Source organism: Gymnodraco acuticeps, unplaced genomic scaffold (genome assembly GCF_902827175.1).
Source record: "Gymnodraco acuticeps unplaced genomic scaffold, fGymAcu1.1, whole genome shotgun sequence".
Lineage (NCBI taxonomy): Eukaryota > Metazoa > Chordata > Actinopteri > Perciformes > Bathydraconidae > Gymnodraco > Gymnodraco acuticeps.
The window spans coordinates 1,084,982-1,100,525 of NW_022990172.1; the positions used below are offsets into that span (position 1 = coordinate 1,084,982).

The window sequence follows — 15,544 nt, forward strand, 5'->3', positions numbered from 1 at the left end:
ATCACAAATGTTACATTTGTCTCAGTGGTCTTCACAGTGTGTACAGAATATCAGTATGACAATACGACACCCTCTATCCTTAGACCCTCACATCGTACAAGGAAAAACTTCCGGAGAAAACCCAGTTTAAAGGGAAAAATGGGAGAAACCTCAGGGAGAGCAACAGAGGAGGGATTCTCTGAACTATTGGCCGGTATCGTGACAAACTATGACAGCGTTTTCATTGTCGGGGATTTTAATGTGCATGTCTGTTGTATCTCTAAACCACTAGCTAAAGACTTTCTTGATGTTTTATATGCTTTTGACTTCATACAACATGTCTCTGGCTCCACGCAAGAGCATGGGCACACATTAGATCTAGTCTTATCCCATGGTCTGCCCATTTCAAATGTCAATGTGTGTGAGGCAGCTTTATCGGATCACCTGCCTGTGCTATTTGATTTTATTCTGCCCTGTCATAGTCTTAAATCATGCGCTCCTGTCTGTCACGGTCGTATGATGAAACCTTCCACTGCTGCTAGTTTCTCCCCTGCCTTTGTTAAATTAACAGTCTGATACTATGTCCGCTGACTCCATGGACACTGAGCTATTAACCTCAGCCTTTCTCTCTTCCTGCACTGGAGCTCTTGACATTGTTGCTCCCCTGAAACTCATGCACCCCAAAGTTAAACCTGAACCCTGGCTCAATGACGTCACTCGTGCCAGGCGTGAGTGCCGGCAGGCTGAACGCAGGTGGAAGAAGGACAAGCTTCATGTAACTCATGACATTTTGAAAGAGTTGGAGAAAGTATCAGAGCACTGTAAAAGCTGAGTTACTTTTCTGATATTATTTCTAGTAATTTAAACAAACCTTGTGTTCTCTTTAAAATAATCGATGCTATTGTAACGTTCCCAAGATGAGTCGGAGACAGGCTTGTAGTTATTAGGCTTTAATAACTAGTATTTGAAGACAGATGACAGGTCAAGTACACTTTGTGGGTTCTACCGCACACTCCACTCACACTAACTTCTACACATACCCATATATATAGCACTGTCTACGTCACAACTCCCCCGTCCGCTCCACCAACCACAGGCCCGCACCTCAGCCACCATCACGGTGCAGCTCTATGATTGTCAGAGAGACGGGGGATGCCTAAGTGACACCCTGAGTAGCCTATCAGGATCGCTACACTACCCCCCCCACTACAAAGTTCCTCGCCCACGAGGAACAAATAAAACTCAGCACAAACACTACCCCCACCCTCTCCAGTACTCTGCAGGGACCAACCCACTGACTGTCCAGTTTTGGGCACCGGCCTTTCTTCCGTTGTGGGCTGTAGACCCAGACCAGCTCCCCGGCCCGGAAATGCAGCCCTCTTGTCCTGGTGTCATAGTTCCGCTTCTGTCCACCTCGTCCAGTCTCAGCTCCATCTCCTTCAGTTCGCCTCCGAGTCTGAACCTCACAGAGTCCAGGGTCTGCTCCACCTCTGCCTTCATCGAGGCCTCTCTGTGTTGGGCGTTCTGCTCCATGATACTCCTCTCCGCTATAGCTACGCTTGCCTGCTTCTGGGACTCATCCAGCTGAGGTTTACAGGTATCCAACTCTGCTTCTGTCCTTTTCAGGTCTTCTAGAGTTTTCAAAGTCTCCAGCTGGGATTGTCCTAGCTTATTCTGGAGCTCGTTGTAACCTTTCTGCAGCGCCTTAGCGTCTCTACCCATCTTGCTGATCCTCTCCTGGTACTTGATGCAGTCCCTCTGCAGCTGCTTCTCCCTCAGCAGCTCCTCCTGCTTACCAGACTCTGTTTCTGCTCTCTCTCTCTGTGCTTGCCTCATGTCCTCCTCCAGCCTGGCGGCCCGGTCGCTCTCGCTCTGCGCCTCAGCCTCCAACTCGGCCCGCTCCCTCGCCAACCGCTCCACCTCCCGCTGCAGCTCGGCCAAGTGCTCCCGGTTGTCCGCCGCCTCCTGCTGGTAGTCTGCGATGCTGCCATTGAGCTGGGACAACTGGTTCGTCAGACGCTCCTCCAGGTTGTCCTTCTCGGCTTCCAGGCTCCTGAGCAGCTCTTTGAACTGCACCTCCCTCTTGGCACCCTCCTCCACCAGGCTCCTTTCTCTCTCTTTTCCCTCTTGGAGGCACTTCTCCAGAGAGGCCACAAGGCTCTCCTTCTCTTTACTCTCCTGGAGATCTCGCTCAAGAGAGGCCAGCTCCGCTTTGAGTCTAGCCTCCTGTTGCTGCCGCAGTTCCCTCTCTGCATTGACAGCTGCTTCCATCTCCCTCATTTTCTCCTCTAATAAAACGTTAACACTTTCAGTCATTTCGGTAACCCATACAGGCTTCTCCTCCACTCTGCAGCTCCTCACAGCCAGTGGTACCGGCCTTCCGTTGCTCCTCGCCGCTACACTCCACACAATCTCTCTCTCCACAGCCATCTCCAAGGCCGCCTGCAAGGACTGTGGATGCTGCAGCTGTACCCCAACCCTCAAGTCCGCAGGGAGGAGAGCCCTGATGAATTGATCACGTGCCAGCTCACTCTGCACTCCGGGTGGCATGTGTGCATATGCCCGCCGCGTCAGGCTCTCCACGTCGTTAGCCAACGCACGCAGCGTCTCTCCAGACTTCCTACAGCGGTTACTCAATTCGTTCCGGAGCAGCTCTGGCGGGAAACACTGTCCAAACCGCCTCTTCAAAGCCCCCGCTAATGCTTCATAGCTGTGTCGGTCCTCAAGGCTAAGTAGTAGCAGACATGAAAGAGCCTCTTCTGTGAGGCACAAAGCTAGCTGTAGTGCTTTAGTCTCTACTGACCACCCCCCGGCATGAGCAAGCAGTTCAAATTGGGCATGGAAAGCCTTCCAGTCTGCCTTACCCGAGAATTTGGGTGTTTTCACTGACCCGGCGGCGGCTGCTGCGGGTTGATGGGCGCCGCCATTGTTGTTTACCTCCAGCTTGGAAATGGCGCGAACTGCCGCAGAAGACGGAGACATTCCCGCGTCTCTAGCCATCCTCACCGCCGACTCTCTCAGGCGCTCTCTCACCTCCCGTGCACTCATGAACTCCTCTCTCATGTCCTTCGACCACCCGCATGCTCCATCTTCCTCTTCATCACTACTGTGTTCCTGCTTCACTCCCATCTTGCTGAACTTATCCATCCCCGCTAGCTTACCGGCTAGCTCCGTGACGCAGTTACGACTCTCGTCCGGATAGACGTCCCTTGTTCGAAAAGTTCACTTCTGACACCAATGTAACATTCCCAAGATGAGTCGGAGACAGGCTTGTAGTTATTAGGCTTTAATAACTAGTATTTGAAGACAGATGATAACAGGTCAAGTACACTTCGTGGGTTCTACCGCACACTCCACTCACACTAACACTAACTTCTACACATACCCATATATATAGCACTGTCTACGTCACAACTCCCCGTCCGCTCCACCAACCACAGGCTCGCACCTCAGCCATCACGGTGCAGCTCTATGATTGGCAGAGAGACGGGGGATGCCTAAGTGACACCCTGAGTAGCCTATCAGGATCGCTACACTATGTTAAACTGTATGGGCTCAGAACAGTCTCATAATACACACATGCACACAGAAGGATTCACACTTGTATTTCCGGATCCACACTTGTGTTTTTCAATGCACACACAAATGTGTTCCGTTTCCTATACATGTAAATAAAATCCAAATACAGAAAAAAGTTTTACATTTGTATTTTTGATCCTCACATATTTGTTTTCCGTTTAAAACCGCTGCACCTGCAAACACAAACCGCTTTCGGTGCATGGATCGCTGTGCATTCGTGTGTGGGTTTTTTGAGACTCCCCTGACGCTCACCCGATTCGTACTTGTAATTTTTTATATCTATAGCCAATCAGATGTCTCCTTCATTCTAAGCCAATCACATGAGCGCGCCCCCACGAGGGTATGATTTATTGCGTTCATGACACTTCATATACGCATTTTGCGTATTCAGCTCAATAGAGTCTGGCTGCAGACCGTAGCAAGGAGGCGGATCGTATAGGGGCGTTTCCTAAAGGGTTATGAACCCCGCCCCCACGTATTTCTTAAAGGTATATGACGCTCTCTGTTTCTCATTTATTTTAATGCTTTGAATGAATCATAAACGAACTTTGAAAAATAATAATTATAATTAATTTGCATAAAGAATGAAGAGTATACAACCCACAGAGAAGACAAATTCATAAATTGTATTCATATCATTTTTCACTGTTTGTGCAGTGGTAGTAATTATTATTCAAATCAATCAACTACGTTTTATGGAAGATATTGCTGTATATCATTTAACAACATGAGTAGAGGTTTCTGTACACCTAAAATACTGAAGTTTAAGTTACTGTCCTGATGTGTATCATTCATTTGTTCATGTTGTGTCTGGTGGTAAGATTAATTTAAAAAAAAATAATATATATACAGTACATACAAAGAGGAAAGTCTTTATTAAACAAACATTTTATTGGCTGTTCTAATTATTATTAACCCCATCAGACATTTTCTTGGAAGGTGCCTCCAGCATCATAGAAACAGTCAATGCTGCAGAATCCTGCCAGCTCATCTTCCGAGTACATCCCAGAGAGTTGTCCTCTGCGGCCATGTCCCCTGTAGCCTTCCGAGTCCTTGTACAGGTTGCGGCACTGTATGCAGCTGGAGATCTGGAACGGGATCCTGTAGGTCTTGGTGTACTCCACAGAGTACTTCTTCCAGGTCACCACACCTGATGAGAAAAGAAAAGAAGGACTCAATTGTCTAAAACGTAGGTTCAGGTTATTTTTTATTTAAGCCAGAAGCCTACAGCTGCCACCCAAAAAAAACCTTTGCGCTGGCCTTTCTTCAAGCCAGACAAGCAGTCATGTCACCTATAGCTTATTGTGGTTCTATAAGTGAGTGACTTTACCTGTAGCATAGAGATGCTGTGCACATAAAAATGTGGGAGTCTAAATGAAAGCGTAATTTTTGAATGAGCTTTGATATTTATATTTTAATTGGATTGCTTATTAGTTTATGCAGCTCAAGGGGTCACATAATTTGTATAATATAACTAGTGTTTTTGCTTATCGATATTAGGAAGTTTTTATTATGTTACATTCTTTAACCTGTCTTTGATAGTGTTAGGTGAGCTATTAAGCATGTGTTAGATGACCAGTGACTCTTCTCTAATCATATTACTTTACCACATTTCTGATGATGCCATAACTAATGTTACATAATTATAGAAGACACATCCGAAGTGTTATTTTTACATATTGATTAGCAGCCGACATTTACTGAAAGGATGCGTCCGTCTTTCGTCTGGTTCATTACAACTAGTAGTTACAAACTGTTACAGTTACAACCTTAATCAGTACCGCACATCTTATTACTCAATTCAACCAACCAAGCTAGCCATGTTGTCTATCCGAATCCATACCATATTATTTGATTAAGTTACAGTATGTAGGGCAGGCCTACTTATATTTCCAAGATAATACAACAGTACACAACAGTACACTAGCATCATGCTAAGTGCTGGTTAGCATCACAGCATATACGCTAACCTTAGGTCAATTAGATGATCAGCTTTGGTAACACAAATCAGTATTGTTACCGAGCCTGATAATCTATTGACCTATCTAAACTTAACGTTATTACAACAGTAGAGTAGGCCTGGTTGCAAACGGGACTATAGGCCAACGTGTTTATAGCATCATGCTAAGTTAGCATTTAATACCACCATTTTTTTTACCACATACAACTATTATTTACTTTATTAACGCTTAACGAGGTTGGACAGTCGATGTTGTACTTTGATAACGAGACAATTGTGTGTTAAGAAAAATGACATTACAATAAATATGAACATGCATCTCTGGAAAATACTATTACGCTGTTTCAACTTGTTGTTCGGCCATTGTGAAAGAAAGAATGACTTATTCTGCGAGGATTTATAAAAGCAGCTGGAATCCCTTAAATTGCATTACTGCCACCTACAGTATGTATTTCTGCTGAGTGTCATTATTCTATTGGATAAAAAAAGTTAGGATCCGCCCCTATACGATCCGCCCCCATAGAGAGGCGAAGTCCCTCCCCTTCCGAAAGCCTCCATGGGACCCCGGAAGCGGAAAATTATACATTGAAGTCAATGGAGAGAGAAAGGTTATCTTTTGATCCCGTTTGAATTGTGCCACGAATGACACATATGATGTTTGTCAATTTAAAAGTCAAAAAAATTAAAATGTGTCGTAAAACTGTGAAGTTACACATTTTTTCGTGTGAAACCGCTCAGTGAACTACAGGTCTCTCGTCTCGCACAATACGCGTCACCAACATAAAGATGGCCGTCACGTTAGCACATTTCACCACATTCTTTCAGAATGAGAATACAAGTATTTTACGAGGTGAAAATCACTACAAGTTTGGGCACGTTGAGAGCTGTACCTATATTAAAGGGGAGTTAGTCGGTTCTGTAAGAGCCAGCATGCGGGACCGGCTTTACAAGGTTTCGGTGAGTAATATGAGTGCAATGTGTAACGTTAATGTCAGCTAGCTAACATTAGCTAACAAGGTACACTAACGTGTTTTGTTTTAGCAACTAGTTTTCTCCTTAAGAACTTCGTGGTCTCTGTGTATGCTGTGGATAACATTAGTGTTCACAAGAACAAGGTACACTCCCGTGTTTTGTTTTAGTTGCTCTTCAGATTGAAGCGGACAGTTTTATATCGACTATACTCATGGGCGGATCTAGACAAATATTCATGGGGTGGCAAGAGGGTGGCAGGAGATTTTGAGGGGTGGCATCCCCTGACAGAAGTATATGCTGATTTAAATCGCAATCATATCAATCAATTAGGGGTGTAACGGTACACGTACCTGTACTGAAATTATTCGGTACGGGCCCTTTGGTTCGGTACACGTGTGTACCGAACGAATATAGCGTTAAACGTAAAAAATTTAGATCATGAACAACTTTCTGGAAGTAATCTATATCATAGAGCGACCAAGTCATTTCATTGGACGAGAGGCATACTATGAGAGCTGGTCACAGGGATGCGTTCAAATGTAGTCAGTAATTTGAGGAACTGTCGAAATGGCGAACGCAGATAAAGTTGAGTTGAAAATCCTCCAGCATCATTGAAGTCTCCGGTTTTGGAACATTTTGGTTTCGCAGTTACGTACAAGGATGACGGACAAAGACAGGTGGACCGAACCAAAGCTGTTTGTCGGCATTGTTCAACTAACATTGGTTACGCGGCTGGCAATACATCACACTCATTTGAAAAGGCATCACCCGAATGTGAATATCACCGGTACCAAAAGAAAAAAGACTGAAGTGCAAACCCAACTCCCACTAGCATTTAAGCCTCCACCACTCGCAAAGAGTTCAGACTGAGCCAAAGCTATTACAAACGCCAAATATCCTTATGTTGCCATGTTAGCAAAGCGCTACCTGGCTGTATCTGCTACCTCTGTCCCTAGAGAGGGTGTTCTCCACAGCAGGAGACATTGTTAGTGCCAGCAGATCTTACTTCTTCCTTCTCTGTCTATACCTGCACTGTAAAAAAAAAAACTCTTAAAAAAACGGTCAAAGTACTGGCAGCAGCGGCTGCCAAACAAAAACCCTTAAATTAAAGTAAAATACTTTAACTGAAATAAAGTGAATAAGCCATTAATTTACGGGAATTGTCCTTAAAGATTTTACAGGAAAACACTGTAATTTTACAGATTTATACTCTCTTTTTACAGTCAATAACCTTAAATAAAAGTACATCACTCATACTTCTACAGGCAAATACTCTAATTTTATAGATGTATCCTCTCTTTTTACAGTCAATAACATTTAATAAAAGTACAGCACTAATATTTTAACGTGCAAACACTGTAATTTTACAGATTTATCCTCTCTTTTTACAGTCAATAACATTTAATAAAAGTACAGCACTAAAACTTCTACGGGCAAAAAACCCGTAAAAAAACGGTCAAATGACTGGCAGCAGCGGCTGCCAAACAAAAAACATTAAATTAAAGTAAAAATACATTAACTGAAATAAAGTGCAAAAGCAATTAGTATACAGAAATTGTCCTTAAAGATTTTAGAGGAAACTTTCCTCTCTTTCAAAATCCATTGTCTTAAAATGTTACATTAAAATACCTTAAATAAAGTTCTGATGAGAAAAACAGTTTACATTTTTTTTTATTAGATTTGTATGATCAAACACTAAAATAAATACAGAACCTAAAGTTAGAATACTGTTATCTTACAGCTTTTTTCTAACATTTTCCAATCAAACAGGTTCAACAAAATGACATCACAAAATGTTCTGTAGGAAACAATTACTCTGAAAACTTAAAATGAGTGCTGTCAAAATTATCGCGTTAACGGCGGTAATTAATTTTTTTAATTAATTGCGTTAAAATATTTAACGCATTTAACGCATGTGCAGAATGGCCCGCCCCATACGTGCCACCAGTGGCAGCGCCAGGGTATGGCTGGGGTAGGCTACACCCATACCAAGAAATGGCTTAGCCCCACCATGAAAAATGATGTTAAAGTAAGCAAAATAAAGTCTGCCAACTCGCGGAGTAAATTGCACAGACAGCAGTTAGTAAGATTGATTTCAGTAGCCACGGTTTTGAAAACTTTTGTCACGTAGTGATCGTCTTCTCAATAGAACATCTTTGATAACGGCGTGGTGTTGTTGCAGGAAGTCCCGACGGAGAATACTTTTGCTGTAGTACAGGGGTGCACATAACTGGTACGCAGATTATGTGCGTAATCTGAAATGCGTACCGTCACTTGTGTCACAAAGCGCATTTGCTTACCGACGTACTTGTGAAGCTTTTCCAGAAGGCGGTTAGATCACCGGACGAGAGTCGGTCTCCGTGTGCACAGACAGGGCTGCTGTTAACGTCGGTCTGTACAACGGAATTGTGCCCAAACTACGCCAACCGGCTGCGGAGGGAGACTCCCCCCCCCCCCTCCCTTCACTGGAGAACTGCGCTAAAACAGCTGATCACAACGTTCACACTCTGTGGTCACGAAGTACTCCACTAGCCGCCCCTGTAGGATAATTAATATTGGCTGCAAAAAACTTGAGGCCCAATCATGTTTCCTTTGTCCATTCTGCGCTACTGTAGACGTGGCAGTGCAACCTAGAGGACAAACCGATCAGAATCAGAAACGGGTTTATTGCCAGGTAGGTTCACACGTACGAGGAATTTGACTAGGTGTCGTGCACCACGACACCTGGACACGCGACATACAAATAAAAAAAATTAAAAAGTACACAGATAGCGAACTATATTAAGAACACTGTAATAAAAATATAGTAAGATAGAAATAAAATAAAGCAGTAACTTACATCGAAATAGAATGCAATAAATTATAGAATATAAAATATGTGCAGTAAGCAATATTTAAACATTGCATTATTTACCATCCTGTGATCTCCATTATGTAATGCATAGAGTCTGCGTTGTGGCTGAGGTAAAGTGTCAGTGGGGGGGGGGGCCTTGTTGAGGTGGCGAGAGGTTCTGGTCCTGATGGAGAGAGGTTCTGGTCCTGATGGAGAGAGGTTCTGGTCCTGATGGAGAGAGGTTTTGGTCCTGATGGAGAGAGGTTTTGGTCCTGATGGAGAGAGGTTTTGGTCCTGATGGAGAGAGGTTCTGGTCCTGATGGAGAGAGGTTCTGGTCCTAATGGAGAGAGGTGTTGGTCCTGATGGAGAGAGGTGTTGGTCCTGATGGAGAGAGGTTCTGGTCCTGATGGAGAGAGGTTCTGGTCCTGAGGGAGAGAGGTGTTGGTCCTGATGGAGCGCAGCCTCCAGCCAGAGTGTTGTGTTGAAGGCAGAGCTGAAGTCCACAAACAGGATCCTGGCGTAGGTTCCTGCTGTGTCCAGATGCTGGAGGAGGAAGTGAAGTGATAACTATTAGTAAACCATAATGATGGATGTTATTATCAGCAGCTGCCAATAGATCCCCTACATCTTGTATGATGGACCTTTGAAGCACAAGCACGCACTATTGTGGGAACAATCAAACGCACCCTCCCAGGCACTGCGTGTTAGCGAAGTACAACTGGGATTTCGAAGAGGAAGATATGCTTGGTCAATTCTTAATAAAAAATAAAAACCAACAAATTGAGCACTTGAGTTTTCATTAGCAGCGCCTAGCTACAGCTGCGGAGCTTTGGTAAATACCGCTAACAGTTTATTTCCTTAAAATGGTACATATCGCTGAATCTATATTTTTATCTTCAGGTGATGAAATCTGCATAATGTTCCTGTACAATAAGATTCGAGCATTTTGTAATACAGTGAGGAAATTCAAGACCAGTAAATATTGATTGATTAAACAACACTAAATAAAATGTTAGTGTTTTCTTCAAACTCAAGACTCTCTGCTGCAGCTGTACCTTAAAGACAAAACAATTGTCTGATGATCTTTGTTGAACAAGGTCTGATTGTCCTGTACATGTACAATGTGGGGTATTTTTAAATACTTTACTAAACCACATTCAATATTATGTTAGACACAAGTTAGTTATTACTCACATATCAAAGTATTTTCATCTGCAAGAATAGCTGGGTGCTGCCTGGAGAGACTGATGAGAGGGACACAGGCTGGCGTTAGCAGCTTTCCACACAAAACCATCACATCTTCTCTTCCATAGTCTTCGCTGTCCACTGGTGCTCTGTCAAAAGAGTGAACATCACAGCTGTCACGGTAACCCTTTGTTACACAACATACAACCAACATGTGTCAAAAGTGACCCGAATTAGTTTTAATTGTAAATATCTTTGCAATAAATTACTTTAACCATTCAGGATCCCAGGTATTCCTCAATTAACATGTTTTGGATCAACACCAATTCTAAATTTGTATTTGTCCCTTTCTTACTTTTTGAATAAAATCATGTTTGTATCACTACACTTCTAAGGCACAACATGGGTCAAACATTACCCGTATTCTTTTGCTATGTTATTTCATGCATGGCTGAGTGTTTCTTTACTATACATTTTCAAAAATAATTAATTTTAGCAGTGATTTGGACTAAGCATGTATGATGTAGTAATACAAAAAGTATTTTAGTTCACAGTGTGACATTAGCTAGTCATGTTAGCGTGTAATATATAGAGCAGAGCTAACTAGCAAATTAGCCGAACGTTAGCGGTTAGCTGTTTATGCTATGCTAGCTGTTGGCTACTGAACATTAACAAACTAGATTCCGCTGTAAGAAAGCTGTGAAACTTTACATTAAACTTGGCGACAACACTGTGATACCCCACTGCATGTTTATGTGTAATTCTCCCGTGTTGGAGACGAGAGGGTGGGGGGGGCGGCACTGCAATAAACTGTAAACTAACGTTAGCAGCCGCATGTTAAGCCGGGTTTCCCGGGCGCAACATCTTGCAAGAAACAGCATCTCAGGGATTCTTAACATTTAACAACCTATTAATTATGCATACCAACTTAACGGGAAGAAACTCAGCTAACTAGAAGAAGAAACGTAACCTTAAATAAAAAATAAAACATTCACAAACTAAGTAAGGATTATCTAAATACATGTTTAACTCCATTACAGTTGCAGGACTCACCAGATCTCAAGTCTTCTGTTCTTTGTTGACGTCCCGATGCTCATATTTAACGTGTAGATGTAAAACGATCCCGATATGAATCCATAAACTCCTGTAGCAGACACACAGACAGCTGTAGCTCCAGCAGGAGGAGACCCGCTCAAACTGACTTGGATGTTTCAAATGTGAACAACAGGCGCGGACAGTTCTCATTGGCAGGTTTCTTCGATGATGTTTATATTAACCAATCAGGAGTGTTGTGGACTCATTCCAAACATGCCTGACTTGTCTGCCGTGTTTTGGCTGAATTCTATTTCAAGTGCCGTAGCTCTGGCTGTCGGCCAGAATCCGAAAACCATACATTATACTGTAAAACTAAGGTTTATTACTGTAAATTGACCAATGAAAAAAAAACACAGCAACAGAACACATAAATAAAACAAGGATAACTGTGACTTATTGTTGAGTAAATAACAGTGTGTGTTTTAAACCTTGGTCCTCCCTGCAGAGATTTCTCCACTTTCTATGATTTTTTTTTTTAATGATATTGTCAACTGTAGATGTTTACAATATAGTAAGTTAGGAATTTCATGAAAACATATTTATTTACTTTTGTTTCAACATCGGATATTTTATGTTTTTGTTGGATTCAATCGAATATTGAGAAAATGATTTATGTAAAAATGTTTTACTTACATTTTACGTTTTTTTTATTTTACGCTTTTCTTACAGTTTTATGTTTACCTTAAAATTACAAAGAACATCTTAAAGTCTTATAATAGTAATACACTTTTATATTACGAGTTACATATTTAATTACAGATAAAAACATTTTATTTTACGTACATCTGCATGTATTTTCTGAAAGTGCAAAAATACTGTAAATATTATATAGTAAATTTACAGTAAAAAAAAGACGAAATAAACGTTATTTGTTGTTATTGTCAAAATACTTCAAATAATGTTTTGGGTTGTTAATTTATAGTTAATATCTGTCATTTTACAGGATTTTGCAAGTTATTTAAAAAAACATGATAATTACTATACACATTTACAGTTATTTCCTGTAAAATTACGATCTTTTTTTACAGTGTGTGTACTCTCATGTTCCGATTAACCCAGCTTCCCCAAATGTCTTTCTTTTTGGTGTCTATATACGCCGGGATCCGGAGTCATGGATGATCCTGCGCTCCTCTGTCCTGGATCGCGAGCCCTGGATCTTGAGTCGTGGCTGTGGTCCTGGATCATAGGTCCTGGATGGATATCCTCGTGGATTCATCTTCCTATTATACACACATGCATTTCCAAACATTTGGACTACCTATGTTGCAAATGTATTATCTTTTCAATTTACACACGGCATCTATTGCACGTCTGTCCATCCTGGGAGAGGGATCCCTCCTCTGTTGCTCTCCCTGAGGTTTCTCCCATTTTTCCCTTTAAACTGTGGGTTTTCTTCGGAAGTTTTTCCTTGTACGATGTGAGGGTGTCGTATTGTCATACTGATATTTTGTACAAACTGTAAAGTCCACTGAGACAAATGTAACATTTGTGATATTGGGCTATATAAATAAACATTGATTGATTGATTGATCTGCCATTTCAGAAAGCAATGTGGACAAGTTTATCTTTCTTTAAACAACATGAAAATACAATGACAAGCAAGTCCTAATGTCAAGCTGGCTGCTTAGGTACTAGTACAGTTCAAATACAGATTATTTCAGTTCATCGAAATGCTGCACCTTAATGTTTATTTTACTATATTTTGTATTTATTTGAATACATTAGTCACAGTTTAATAATAATTTTAAAAAAAATATTTAATGTTTTGTGATAATTTTTTCTGCTGTACCGAAAACGTAACGAACCGAACCGTGACCTAAAAACGAGGTACGTACCGAACCGAAATGTTTGTGAACCGATACACCCCTACAATCAATGTTAACTTGGAAAGCCACAATATTAATATTTTAACTCAATCACATAGGTGATATTATTGTGGCACATCAGTAAAGCCTTACATATAAGGTGGCAGACTTAATTTAATGAATTTTAACTGAACAATAACTGAATGAGTTTGTCTCACTCTTAGACCAGCAGGGGTACCAAATCTATGCAGACTGCTGCAATAAGTACATTAATTAACTGTCTCATCGATGTTTGTCTGAATGAATATGATACTATTAACAATCATATTATTCCTATCAGCTGTCAATCACTGTTAATACATAATAATAATAATAGATTTAATTTGTTAGCGCTTTTACAGGTGCTCAAAGACGCTTTACAGATATAGTGAAGAACTGTTATGATTCACATATTCATTTATTATTGAATAAACTATATTTTTTGGAGGAGTTAATGATGAATGTTCATCAAGATGCTTGCTCACCCTCCTTCAAATTTGAAAAACAAGTAATTATATCATTATTGATATACAGTTACAACCTTGACTTTACATCAGAAAGAACAAACATTAAAGAAGTGACTAACTGCATCAGTTAGGGTTAAAAAACGTGTATTCAGCTAAAACATCGCTGCAGTTATTATCCAGTGGAAGGTCCTACTTACTTACCTACTGGCCTAGTTAAATCAAAGTGGTTACTTTCTGTTGGCTGGGCAGTGTAGTTTTACACACCGTCTTATTTTACTTTCTCAGGACTTAAAACTGTTTTTTGGGGGCAGACCCCCTGAAAGAAAAAAATATATACACGCATACAAGGTCATCATCTTAACAGTTTGTTATTCTCATCGAGTCATCCGTGAGCAGAGCATCAAGTTGGCATGTCTATTACAGCTGAATGCGGCGATTACTATTTTGTTCAGCAAAACGCCTCACAAACTTATTAAGATCAACAGCTGTAGTGCGTTTTAATTCAATGCTGAGTACAGCCAAACTTGACATTCTCTTCTCTGTCATTGTAGACCGCAACTACCTCATTCCTTCAGTGCTTGGGTCCGAAAGGCTTCTCGTTTTGCGCCGTCCCCCCGTTCAAGTGAATTCGCCACCAATCATATTTCCACTCTCGCGCCAGGACCGGGGGGAGGGGTTACATGACGTGCATCTTGTGCTGCATTCACTTGCACTCGGACATTAGAGACTTTCTCTCATAAATGTCCGATGAGCCACAACTTTTCTTTCAAAACAAAGATGCCAACTGGGGTGGCAGCTGGGGTGGCAGCTGGGGTGGCAAGGCTATTGTTTAGGGTGGCAGTTGCCACCCCATGCCACCCCGGTAGATCCGCCCCTGACTATACTGTATGTGTGATCTCCTTTGTGTCATTTGAGTTTATTTGCTGTGTGTAGATTCAAGGATTTTGGTTATCTTGTCAATTTGTTTGGTTATCTAGGCACAGCTGTGTGTGACTCCCTCTGGTACACTGGTATGTGTGTTCCTAATGTAGAGAGCATTGATTAATTAATAAACTACACACTGAGTCTAGATCCTGATCAAATCCTTTTTTTTTGTTGATCAAATGTTTTTCAAAATGTATTCATACACATTTAAAAAAATTAGGGCTGTCAGTCGATTAAAATATTTAATCGCGATTAATCGCATGATTGTCCATAGTTAATCTCGATTAATCGGAAATTAATCGCACATTTTGTATCTGTTCTAAATGTACCTTAGAGGAATATTTGTCATGTTTTAATACTCTTATCAACATATGAGTGGACAAATATGCTTTATGCAAATGTTTATTATCATTTGAACAATGACAAATATTCTCATGAATATTAAACACAACAACCTCATAGGTAATACAGAAAAATCAAACAATAACAACAATCAGACAAATATATGGAAAAATAAACCCTCCCACCCCCAGATCCTAACCATCCTTGTATTGCTCATTCAATCTATTATAGCATGCTAACAAATGGTACTTACTTTATTTTTACAGATCTGCATGGGAGACGATGGCGCGATGCAGAGCGGCCATCTGAGCCCATATGTATGATGGGGTGTTATGCAGAGGGGAGGAACACAGGACACAGCAG

At 41.4% G+C, this 15,544-nt stretch overlaps 1 protein-coding gene and 1 long non-coding RNA gene across 3 annotated transcripts; both read right to left on the reverse strand.

Annotated features, from left to right (window-relative positions):
* Window positions 1-1,184: 1,184 nt before the first annotated feature.
* Window positions 1,185-3,267, reverse strand: LOC117547161 (golgin subfamily A member 3-like). 2 transcript variants are annotated; one of them, XM_034217706.1, is made up of 2 exons: window positions 3,075-3,249; window positions 1,185-3,026 (listed from the first exon to the last, which is right to left on the reverse strand). In XM_034217706.1, the coding sequence occupies exons 1-2, from the start codon at window positions 3,124-3,126 to the stop codon at window positions 1,234-1,236; spliced, it is 1,845 nt and encodes a 614-aa protein (XP_034073597.1). In that variant the 5' UTR covers window positions 3,127-3,249; the 3' UTR covers window positions 1,185-1,233. The 2 variants fall into 2 exon arrangements, with proteins under 2 accessions (XP_034073597.1, XP_034073596.1); XM_034217705.1 differs by having other exon boundaries at window positions 1,185-3,267.
* Window positions 3,268-9,679: 6,412 nt separating this feature from the next.
* LOC117547160 lies at window positions 9,680-11,710 on the reverse strand. The gene is made up of 3 exons (XR_004569121.1): window positions 11,563-11,710; window positions 10,519-10,658; window positions 9,680-9,867 (listed from the first exon to the last, which is right to left on the reverse strand). It is a non-coding gene; the product is annotated as an uncharacterized LOC117547160 (long non-coding RNA).
* Window positions 11,711-15,544: the final 3,834 nt, after the last annotated feature.